This window comes from Pongo pygmaeus, chromosome 13 (assembly GCF_028885625.2).
Source record: "Pongo pygmaeus isolate AG05252 chromosome 13, NHGRI_mPonPyg2-v2.0_pri, whole genome shotgun sequence".
NCBI lineage: Eukaryota > Metazoa > Chordata > Mammalia > Primates > Hominidae > Pongo > Pongo pygmaeus.
The window spans coordinates 41,739,309-41,752,090 of record NC_072386.2 but is presented as its reverse complement, the minus strand read 5'-3'; the positions used below and the strand labels follow the sequence as shown (position 1 = coordinate 41,752,090).

Here is a 12,782-nt window from a genome sequence, read left to right as displayed (position 1 = left end):
TTAGCTTGGCCACAGGGTGGTAGAGCACCAAGTGGGTTCTTGGGGTCCTTGATTCCAGGCCTTGGCTCTTCGATGGCATTTGTCGACCTGCCCTTGGCCAAAGGGGAGTCTGCTGCCCTGAAGGATGATTCCCAGACCTGGCAGCATTCACCACAAACTGACTGAAGAGCTCTTGGACCTTCAGTGAGCATTGGCAGTAGCCTGGAAGTACTCCTTGTGGGTTTGTGGCAGTGGTGGCCAGGGGGAGAGACGCCTCTGCTATGGAAATGGGAGGGAAGACTGGGAAGGACTTTGTCTTGTGCCAGTTCAGCCTCAGTAGAATAGAGTACTAGGTAGATTCCTGAGGTTTCCAATTCCAGGCCTTGGCTTCTGGACAGCATCTCTGGATCTTCCCAGGACCCGGGGGAGCTTGCCATCTTGAGGAGAAGGACACAATCCTGGCTAGCTTCACTACCTGCTTATTGTAGAGCCCTAGGGCCTTGAGCAAACATAGGCAGTCGCCAGTTAATGGTTACAGCAGGTCTTGGGTGATGCTCAGTGCTGTGCTGGCTTCAGGTTTGACCTAGTGCAGTCCTACTGGTGGTGGCCACAGGGGTGCTTGTGTCACTTCTCCCCCAGTTTTAGCTCAGCACAGAGAGAGACTGTTTGGGAGAAAGTAAGAGAAGACAACAAGAGTCTCTATGTAGTAATCTAGAGAATTCTTCTGGATTTTATCAAGACCACAGAGGTGGTGCCTCTGTGAGTCTGCAGGAGCCACAGTGTTATTGGGCTTGGGGTGCCCCCTAATGCAGATATAGCTACAGTGGCCAAAAACTTAGATCACAACACCTAAAGACCTTTAAATACTGGGAAAGCCTTCTCAGGAAGGACAGGTACTAATAAGTCCAGACTGCATAGACTAAAATAAATAAATAACTCGTCAATGCCCAGACACTGAAGAACATCCGCAAGCATCAAAACCATCCCAGAAAACATGACTTCAGCAAACAAACTAAATAAGGGACCAGAAACCAACCCTGGAGATACAGAGATATATGACCTTTCAGATAGAGAATTCAAAACAACTGTTTTGAGGAAACTCAAAGAAATTTCATATAACACAGAGAAGTAATTCAAAATCCTGTCAGATAAATTTAACAAAGAGACTGAAATAAAAAGAATCAAGCAGAAATTCTGGAGTTGAAAAATGCAGTTGACATAATGAAGACTGTGTCAAAGTCTCTTAATAGTAGAATTGATTAAGCAAAAGAAAGAATTAGTGAGCTTGAAGACAGGTATTCGAAAATACACCGTCAGAGGAGACAAAAGAAAACAATAAAAAAGAATGAAGCACTCCTACAGGATTTAGAAAATAGTCTCAAAAGGGCAAATCTAAGAGTTATTGGCCTTCAAGGCAGGGGGGGTGGGGGGCGGGGTGGGGGAAAGAGAGAGAGAAGGAAAGTTTATTCAAATGGATAATAATAGAGAACTTTCCAAAGCTAGAGAAATATATCATTATTCAAGTACAAGAAGGTTATAGAACACCAAGCAGATTTAACCCAAAGAAGACTCCCTCAAGGCATTTAATAATCTAGCCATAGCAGACATAAAGCTTACTTTGTACTTCAACTAAAGCTTTATTATATAAACATTTTCAGGAAAGAAAACTTTATTTTATGTAGAATATAAGAATGTTCATAGGTCAGTAAGGAGAGGGCATTTTGTCCCATTACTCTTCAGCACTCATATTAAGATGATTTTATTCTTCTGAATTTCTAAGAGGAAGTTTTCTGCCTTATTGTAAAAACGCAGATTTCCCGAGTGTCCTTGAATGATTTATTCATGGTCTACTTGTGTAGTAGCAAAAGAAAAGAATTATACATTACATTTTTTTAATCTTGTGCAAGAGAGGAATTTAAAAATATATATTTGGTAAGACCTTTAATAAAGTTTTTAATGAGTTGTCTTTCCAACTCATAGTCATTACAAAGAGTACTGTCTCCTCTATCATCGTGGCTCAGAACAGTGTATTTCTTTTCCTAGCTGTCATATGTGTTGTTTCCACATTACTTTTGGTTTTTAAGTTAAATGTTCCTCTTCTGTTAAAGAAAAACCAAGTTGTACCCATATATAAGTTGGTGCTTAAATTATACCTTGATAAATGTCATAAATATATTAATAACATTTTCTCCAAGATTTAAACATGAGATATCACCAATACTCTGAGCTGAATAAAGTTGCTCTATCATTAACTAAGAATTTTTTCCCCTTTCTTCCTTCTTTATTACTGCCTTCCCCCACTTCTCCATAAGTTCTAATAATAGAATATTTGAAGAATGGATAAATGATGTCATATAATTTTTTATTTACTATCTTTCTCTCATTAAACCTTAAATTCTATAAAGACGGAGGCTATACCTTTCTTGTTTATCTTCGTATGCTTAATGCCTGATTAGTATGTAGTAGGAATTCAGTAAATTAGTTGAATGAATGAATAGTAGGACGTATAATATGAATGCTGCTCTTAAAATTTATCTTCGTTGAAAATCTGTTTCATGTATATTGAAATATTTATATTATAAAGTATGATGAGAAGAAATAACAAGAAAAGAAAAATATTTTCAATGTGAATATTTTAAAACTGAATTTGCTACTTGCTTTTTAACACTTAAAGAATAGTGCAATCAGCAATCAATTTTTTAAATATATTTTTTTATTATACTTTAAGTTCTAGGGTACATGTGCACCACGTGCAGGTTTGTTACATATGTATGCATGTGCCATTTTGGTGTGCTGCACCCATTAACTCGTCATTTACATTAGGTATATCTCCTAATGCTATCCCTCCCCCCTCCCCCACCCCACAACGGCCCGGTGGGTGATGTTCCCTTTCCTGTGTCAAGTATTCTCATTGTTCAATTCCCACCTATGAGAACATGCAGTGTTTGGTTTTTTGTCCTTGCGATAGTTTGAATCAACAATCAATTTAAAGTAGTTTTTGAAACTCAACTTTTTGGATTAATACTTGGAGCTGAATTTGATCATGTGACCTTTATTAGCTCAACTAACATAATTTATGGCCCAACTAAATTAAAGTAGTTTGAGGGCATAACATGGAAATGCTCATATTTTTACCATGAGTATCAGTTTTAAGGGTTTTAATTAAAACATGATGTAGGCTATGTAGATAATAGCATTTTTATTGTTTATTTCAAATTGTAACTTGAGAATTTTAAGGATTGAAGAATATTTCCAAGTATAACAGAAAATTATATACTCTTGGGTTCAGAAATTATTATTTAAGAAAAATAGTGCAGTATAAAAGGCCTGACTAATCAGAAACACAAGGACCACAGTAAGTGTACATAACTCCCCCAAACAATGGTAGTGTAGACTTCATTTAATTGTTGGATAAAAGGTATGTACAAACACTGCCGTTACTTAGGAGACATGAAAAAAAAAAACAAAGACAAAAACAAAGCTAACTACCATGTGGGTCTTGATAAGGTAGAAAGTAGTCATAAATTTAAATTTGATATATTATGAACTTTAATTTGGCCACTTGTTTAGAAAGGCTATTAATACTTGGCCATACAGCAGTATACTTGGAGAATAAAATTCTACTCAAGGTTTCATAATGTCTTTTCAGCTCTACCTAATTGTAGTATCTCTGTTACTATTTGCCTAAGTTTTGTCCCTTTGTGACTTTAAGGGTATATTTTCATCCTATATTTTTCTCTAGGCATCCACAAGGACAAAGATAAACCTCCCAGCTTCTCTGTTGTCCTTGAGACGTTGAGGCGTACCTTGACAGATTACCAGAACAAGCTGGAAGATGCATCTAATGAGGTAACACTTGCACTGTTTGGCTCCACATATATAGCCTTTGGCCTGTACCAGTACGTATTCCTTGCTTGTTACAAAGGTCAAAAAGATTGGGAATGTTGAACTGACAGCTTCACAGGTACAAAAAATAATAAATTATCTTTCGCTGTTCTTTCTTTAAGTGTGGCCTAAAGTCATGTCTCACTTACGTTTTTGTAACTCTTCAGTCACACTATTATTTTCAAAGTTATAAAGACTCTATCACTTCTTGATCTTCATAATTTATATGTTTTAACTTAATGAAAACACTATGCGAATAGTTTAAGTTAATATGTACTGTATTTAAATGTTAATGTGTTTTTATGACATTTGGTATAGCTACTGGAAATTTAGATTTTGTCAGTGTTTTAGGTTAAGATTTCTACAAACTGTGGAAGTCTCAATAAAAAAGAGAGAAATTAGTTTTCATTCTCTAAAGGCAGTAAAGTGTTGTTAGAAGTTTTTAAAAAACAAATATCTGTTTGATGTAGCCTGGGAGCTTTTAGTTTGCTGATTGAAAAAGCTCATGCTTCTATTTATCATCTCATTTGTATTGTTTAATATGTGGGTTGATAATTTTCTTGGGTATTAAAATGTTTTATGAATTTGTGCTTTAAAAATTGAAGAGTTTGTCTAGTTACATCTTGTCAAATTAGCATATGAAGTAATTACATTAAATACAATTAGTTAGCAAAGCAACAAACAGATTGTTGGAGTCAGACAAGTCACATAGCATGGAATTTGGAGTTTATCCTTGTGTTTGTCTCTTTTTTCATATAATATAAATGCCATAAAACGGTTACATTTCACATTTCATATGCGGCTTATTTCATTTTAGCTTGCTAAGATGAACAAAGAAGGAAAAGTGAGTCTTTTTAATACCCTGGGTAATTGTTCAAAAGGCATAAAAGAAAATGACCATCGAAATAATTAAATTTCTATGAAGAACAAATATTACGAAGTCTTTCCCAGTGAGACAAGACAACCTGTATTGTTAGTAGTTTATGAAACTCTTCTGAAGCCTAGGTCTGGAAGCTGCAGGGTAACTAGGAACATATTACCCACAGCGAATTGTTATTTGGGAGGATGAATGTCACATGATCCTCAGCACAGTTGAAAAGTCGACTCAGCAGGCTTTGGCTTAGTAATGCGCTTTGTTGTGAACCAGTGCCAGAGACAGCAGTGGGGAGACCAAGGGGGTGGCTGCAAAGAAAGCAAAAAGAGCAGTCTGACAGAAAGAAGAATGAACTGTCAGAGAAAATAAATCACAAGCGGTGCAGGACCAACTGATGACCTGCCACAAGCCTTCCCAGTAGGACTGCATGTGACCGACCCTGAAGTTGTCATATGGAGTGAGAGACCAGTGAATACCCTCATGATGTATAGAAAGAACAGTCTTCTGCTCTGTTCTTTTTTATTTACTTATAGATGCCCCTGCTTCTGGCATTTTGGTCCAGTAGGATTTTAAGAATAAAGTTGTATTTGTTTACAATAAGAATGAAATCCTTTATCTGGACGTGTGGTAAAAGTACAGTAACATAAGTGATATTTTAAGCTTGAATGCTTTCTTTTCTTTTTAGCCACATGAACTTGTGACAGAAGCTGTATAGCATTTAACCAAAAGAAATAATTTTTTAAAGACTCTTAATTACTATTGAAAAATTTATATTTAAGTAATTGCATAAAAAGCACTTAAAGATTAACTTTTGAGTTACCCATCCCTGAAAAATGTGAAAAAGTTACTTACATTTTCTTTCATCAGCTAAACAGCATGAATGATGCTAAGGAAAAGGCATGTAATGAACTTGATTCTACGAAACAGAAGATAGACTCTCACACTAAAAATATAAAGGTATTATTTAGAATAACTTTTACCTTTTGTATTAAGAAACAAATATAGTTATCTAGGGAATATTTTAAAGTAGAGATATTGAAGTTCCTGAAAATATATATTTCTATTTTTTAAAGTATGTATGGATAGAATTTTAATTTTTTCTTGTTGATTAAGAGTAACAAGAATTTTTTTTCATTTAAAAAATTAAAACTTGATTGGAAATTGTTTTGGTTAAAGGAAAATTTATTTCCCAGATTTAATTATAATACCTTATGAGATTCAAATAATTATTTAAGATGAAATGTCCAGCCTTAGGTACATATTAAACATATTTTACATAAGCACATCATATTTGGAGTCAGTTTTTATCATTTTAGGGTGGAGCCATTGTTTTCAGTACATCATGTCTGTTAATGGGCTGAGACCACACCTGGCTAAGGCCCAGGACTATAGTTTATTTTAGTTTCTGTGCTGGTTTTATGTACTACATCTTTGCAAAATTATACTGAGTCAACTCTCAGAAGTTTCCCAGTATTGCTGGAATTTTATTATGTTGTTTCATGTTGGGTTTGTCATGGACACACTTCAAAAGAATTTGTTAGGTTTAAGGAATAAACAGTTCAGCAGAATTTTGTGCCACATATTTGAGATTTCTATAAGTGGTTGGGATGTCATTGGAAAGTAAATGTTCTTATATTAAATGTAAGAAATTTATTTTAAAATATTTAAAAATTTTTGAACTACAACGTTGTTTTAAAAAAAAATAGGTTGAAAGGAAACTCCCTTGAAAGAACTTTTTGGAATAAGCCATCATATTAACATTTTATGTAAATGTTTAAACATAACAAATGTTCTAATTTTTGAGCTAAGATATTATATTTAGAAAATACATTCAGTAAAATATTTTAATGTAAACAAATGCTTGCCTGCCTTTGTGATTCTTTTATTTTAAAGCTTTGAAAATTTTCAATATGTGTTTTACACTAGTGTCCCCTCACCCCTTGTTGGCTGGCCTTTCTACAATCTCTTTATTTGGTACCTATGACAGGAACTTCAGGATAAACTGGCTGATGTTAATAAAGAGTTAAGTCATTTACGCACTAAATGTGCAGACCGAGAGGCTTTAATAAGCACCTTAAAAGTGGAACTACAAAATGTGCTGCACTGTTGGGAGAAAGAAAAGGCTCAGGCAGCCCAGTCTGAAAGTGAACTGCAGAAGCTTTCCCAGGCTTTCCATAAGGATGCAGAGGTATTACCTGAGACTCAATGACTGTCAGGAAGGGCCTTTCACTAATCTCAGTGTTATACATAAAGTGACTATTTTTACTTGTATTTAATTAAGAAAATTGTTCTGAGCATAGTATTTTGAAATGTTTGTGACAGCTGCAAAATCACTCCATTACTCTTGTGTCATTCTCTTTTGTGAGAGAAGTACTATAACTTGCACAACTAATTTTTTTGATTATCATTTGTACAACTATCTTTTTTGACTTTTAGAACATTGTAACTCAAGTAACTATGCTCCTAACAGTCCTTTGAAGGTTCCTGTTTGCCAATGACAAAATTATTTTTTATTTCAGTAGCTTGGTAGATTGATGGTGGAAAGAATAAGTATTTTATAATCAGATAGACCTGAACTTGGATGCTGATACTTCTGTTTATAAATGATGTGGCTGTGGACAAGCTATATAGCTTAGCCTCTCCACATCTTAGTTTCCTTTTTTTTTTTTCTTTTTTGAAACAAAGTCTTGCTCTGTTGCCCAGGCTGGAGTGCAGTGGCGCGATCTGGGCTCATTGCAACCTCCACCTCCCAGGTTCAAGTGATTCTCCTGCCCCAGCCTCCTGAGTAGCTGGGATTACAGGTGTCCACCACCATGCCCGGCTAATTTTTGTATTTTTAGTAGAGATGGCGTTTCACCATGTTAGCCAGGCTTGTCTCGAACTCCTGACCTCAGGTGATCCACCCACCTTGGCCTCCTAAAGTACTGGGATTACAGGCCTGAGCCACTGTACCTGGCCTAGTTTCCTTATTTGTAAAACAGTAATAATATCTACTTGAACAGATAGCCTCCTTACTCTGTATAATTATAGGATGTTAATAAAAATTTAGAAAAATAAAAGTCCCATAAAATTAAAACTTTTCATTTAGACACCCTGGAGAGTTGCCTATCCATTATTAATGACTTATAAAAATATTATGACACAAATTTCATGTTTTGTTTAAGCCTCTGTGAATGGAATTATCTTCTAGTTCTTTTTACCCTATGGGTTATAGAGCTAGTCTAGCTAGTGGAACTGGTTTATCTAAGTCATCCTGCATATTGAATTCATTACTCCAACAAATATGAACATGAATGCCAAGAGAGTAAAAAGGAAACATTCTTTCCACTCTTTTTACAGTCTGGGATTTAAATTGTGTCCACATGAAGGGGTTGGAATTGCTCTACACATCAGATAATGATTAAAGTAAAGGAAACTAGAAGCCTGACTGTATTGTAAAGTCAGCATGTCTACAGCACTGTGGTTGGGTTCAACATGTGTGAATTGATTTTGGATTTTGGAGTCTCTTTTCATGCTAAATGGATGATTATCATGCTTGGTTTATCACAGCCCAAGCAAAAAGGACATAATAGCGACACAATGAATTATCCTTGAGGATGAACTTCCTTGAGAACAAACGTGATCAGTAGGCAAAACACAGGAGGAAGATTTTTATGTATTTGTTAAGTTATATTTAATAAGACTTTTAAACATTTTGACCTAGTTAAATAATGCAAAAGTCATCATTAACTGCTTATGAAAAGGTATAGCATATTTGTGAAAAAATCTGATTTCTTAAATTTGTTAACTACATTTTCAAATTTTTTGATTTTTAAATTATTGCATTTGGAAAAAAAGTAAGGTGGCATACATAGTGAACTGAAGATTTACATTTTGATATTTGTAAGAAAATGTTCTCTATAATTTCTAATTATAAAACTTTTACATATGCTATATTCAGTTTTTATAAAATCTATAATGGACTTTCTAAATTTTTCTTTTTAAATTTGTCTCTTTTAAAAGTTTTCTTCCTGCTGATCTATTAAAAAATCTTGAGGGAACTTATTTTATCTACATAAAATAAAAATAGTCATTTTGCAGCTTTACAATTACCTTGTCTTAGAGTTCCATGCTTTGGTACTTTATAGATGAAACACCTTATAAAGAGAGCTATATGACATTATAGTAAGTAAACCCTCCTCGTGTGTTCAAATGTGATCTGCTTTATATGAATTCTGCAGCATAGTAAGTGTTCCTAAGTCATTCAGCAATGGATAGTTTAATTACTGAAGTGGTAATATAATTTTAAAGGACTTTTAAAAAACATATTTCTAATTGGACATTTTCGAAAGTATGTCTTGAGCAGCTATATCCATTTTTTTTGCTGTTACTTTATAATATTTAAACACCTACAAATGCCCAGTGTGCCAAATACTATATGAACTTATAAGTGGGGAAAACAAATGAGCCCATCTTCCATATCTTTCATATCACTATCTGCTTTGCCTAAGGGGCTTGGGATAGATTTCCTATAAGTAGTAAGTAAACTGGAATCTCTGGAGGAAGAAGAAAGCTGAGTAATTGTATCCATGTAAAGTACAGATATTGGTATAACTTTTTTTCATAAGAGTTGAATAACACCTTTTTTCTGTATTGTTTTTTGACAAGTAGTATCTATTTTGGCAAATGTAACTATTAAATTATAGAATTACTATACTGAGTTACAGTTAGATAGGCTTATAAACAATGAGTCCAATCCATATGCTTCGTGTGATAGCTAAGGAAACTTAGGCCTGAGCAGGTGTTTACTCAAATCACAACCATCAGTAGCAGAGCTGGGGATGAATCTTGGTCTTCTGGCTTCCAGACTTCAGATTTTGATTTTGAATACCAAGTGTAAGCAATTCCAAATGTTTTATCTGGTGCTTAGTTTTGAATATAAAAAAACTCATTAAAATATTCTGAGACTTGAGTATTGTAATTCCTTTTCAGGTTTTTGAAATTAACTCTTCACCATTAGTATTATGTATTTTACTTCTTACAATGTTTATATACAGCAATTAATTTTTCTTTTTTTTTTTTTCCTGCAGGAGAAGCTAACCTTCCTTCACACCTTGTATCAGCACTTGATAGCAGGCTGTGTGCTCATAAAACAACCAGAAGGCATGCTGGATAAATTCTCTTGGTGTGAGCTTTGTGCAGTCTTACAGGAGAATGTTGATGCCCTGATTGCAGACCTCAACAGGGCTAATGAGAAGGTAACTGTCCTCAGGCACCAGATACCTCTATTAAATTCAGTGACATTTGTCCACATCACAGTATCATTAAGAGGGGCTGACATTCATCTTATTTCAAAAAGAATTTGGATGTTAATAATTCAATACCATTAATTATGGCTTGTCTACAACTCGGTTTGATGCCATTGCTGTGGGCATGTAAATGTGACTGAAGTCTGTATGAAGTCTCTAAGCTCCACTTTCTGTGCAGGACATGCTAATACTACTAGCCAGTATTAGCCACAGGGACCTAATTAAAAGAAAATAAATTAATCTTACTGATGAAGCAATTCAAAGAACTTAGTCATTTACATTAATAAACCAACTCTTTATGTTAGCATAAAATAGAAACAGGATATAGTTATTCAAAAACATGATCTTAAAATTCTTTGCTTAGGAAATATAAGGTGTTATTTTTAAAAGCTTAAACATTTTAAATTATATGCTTACGATTTGCATCTTGAAATACAACAAAGTGTATATTAGAAAACTCACTCCATGCTTTAGACTGCAAAAAGTGTATTTTATAGGAGAATATAGTAGACCTTTATGGTGGCATTACTATCTCACAAGTCTAGGAAATCAGTCTCCAACAAATGTTTAAAAACCTGCTTTTGGTCATAGAAAATTACAGTGGCTTAGCAGATCAACATATGCCACCATTAAAGACACATTGGTTCTTATCCTGGGTCTATTGAACTGGTCAGTACTGTGTTTATGTGGTTTAGTTTCCAGGTCTTAGTTGCAATGACATTTGCTCTTGAGGGACAAGAAGAGAAAAACTGTCCCATAAGTTAAAAAAAAATTCTGTTGAAGTAAAAAAACAGCATATTGACCTAATTTCAGGGTGATATTTTTTATTATTGAGCATTTTATCTTGGTCCTATTGACAAACACAACCATAGACACTGAGATGTAGGGCTAAGAAATGAGGGAATAAATTGTGAGAGGCACAGATGCTATTCTTGATTGTGAATGTGTACATGATGGATTTGAAAATTAAAGATAATTAAAATGAATGTGTTTTAACCCTATGAGATGGTATTATATTTTTAATAGTTTTCATTGTTTCAAAACATCCTTAATAGTCATACATTTTAGAAAATGAGGATTTTCTTTCCAGAGTTTGAATGTGAAACAAAAAATGGTTAGAACATTGTGCTTTATTTCATGTAAACTGCTTGCAGATTTTTAAATCTTATTTACTTTCTTTCCCATGGAGATATTTGAATAGCTTGAGCCTTGGTTCCAGAAGTAACAGTATCCTTCTCAATCTCAATCAAATTAATTATAGAATAAGTAACTTCATTAGAAAGAGCAGATGAAAAATTTGCCATCTAAGTATACAAGTAACACAATTTTCTGCTAACGTGTGGCAGTTTACACTGCTATTTTCTTTTTTTAAATTTATTTACATTTTATGTTAAAATTTTTATATGATCTTAAGGAATAAAATATATTAGGACATTTTGGGTGTTTTATTGGGGGAGATGACACAAAGAAATAGCTTGTGAGCATATTTCCTTCTCTGTTGCATCTCCCTGTATAGATAAACCATCTAGAGTATATCTGTAAAAACAAGTCTGACACGATGAGAGAGCTTCAGCAGACTCAGGAAGACACCTTTACCAAAGTGGCAGAACAGATCAAAGTCCAAGAGAGCTGCTGGCACAAACAAAAGAAGGAACTAGAGCTGCAGTATTCTGAACTCCTCCTGGAGGTGCAGAAGAGGGCACAGGTATGCTACCTTTTCAAAGAGCTTTAAAAAATGGGTTACTCAGTGTAACCATTAGAAACTTTTTTTTTTTTTCAGAAGCAGTGCTAAATCAGTTTAAACTTCTTAAGAACTTCATAGAACTTCTTTAGATGCACATACATATGTTTAGATACACACACATATGTGTGTGTGTATGGGTGTGTATATTAAGGATTGTCTTTCATGTAAGTTTGGAAATATATGGGTTTCTGATTAAAATATCCCAAAATGCATTGATCAGTTAATTAAATGCTAAAATTATATTTCCTTTATTTATTTTTAAAATAAAAGATTATAGTATTTGGTAATATATTGTCAGTTTTAGCGTAGGTATTCCTTTATCTGGTTTACTTCATTTGTGGAGGTTCCTATGTGAACCATCATTTAAATTTATTTGGGGTTAAAATCTCTTATGCCTGCTGATATTATATAAGAACTAGGTTATAGTTGTAGGCCTTGTAGCAAAAGTAATTCACTATGAGTTGTATTATGTATTATATCTTGATTGAGAGTAGAAGTTACGGGTTGTTAACATAACCATGTATTTTTTCTACACAAATTATCATCAACATTATTTATATTGTTAACTATCATCTTCACCTAATCAGGAATAACATGATGATAGGGTATACTTTTTTGGCATTGAATTTATTAATAGGTCACTTTTGTTCCTAAGTTAGGATACTTAGGAACCAGAAGGTTGTATATTCTTCCCATGGTTGATTTGGTATTTAACCTCTTTATTTGATCCATTCATGCTTATATTGGCAAGTCTAATTAAAAATAACCAAACTATATAAATATATATACACACATATATAAATAAAATTATTATTATTATATTAAATAAGGCCATTCTGTATCCCCAAATTTAAAGGTCGTATATGAACTTATGCCTTTCTGTATGAATTTGAATGAATCAACAAGCGTGCCATCTAAAAGTAGTAATTTTTTCGTTGTATGCAGACTACTATATTATATGCTCTGCATTTTCTAATATTGAAGTAAAAGAGCTAAACAATTTATTTTAATT

The 12,782-nt window shown here is 33.8% G+C and overlaps 1 protein-coding gene across 18 annotated transcripts in view; it reads left to right on the top strand.

Annotated features, from left to right (window-relative positions):
• The window catches only part of CCDC171 (coiled-coil domain containing 171), a 445,777-nt gene that overhangs the window by 185,483 nt on the left and 247,512 nt on the right, over positions 1 to 12,782 (top strand). For 10 of the 18 annotated variants that reach the window (XM_054501330.2, XM_054501326.2, XM_054501331.2 and 7 more), the window contains 5 exons: positions 3,722 to 3,828; positions 5,606 to 5,695; positions 6,726 to 6,926; positions 9,808 to 9,975; positions 11,543 to 11,731. In XM_054501330.2, the coding sequence (XP_054357305.1) occupies positions 3,722 to 3,828; positions 5,606 to 5,695; positions 6,726 to 6,926; positions 9,808 to 9,975; positions 11,543 to 11,731 (755 nt within the window). The remainder of the gene's footprint in view (positions 1 to 3,721; positions 3,829 to 5,605; positions 5,696 to 6,725; positions 6,927 to 9,807; positions 9,976 to 11,542; positions 11,732 to 12,782) is intronic. The other 8 variants (XM_063649488.1, XM_063649490.1, XM_054501334.2 and 5 more) reach the window with 2 other exon arrangements.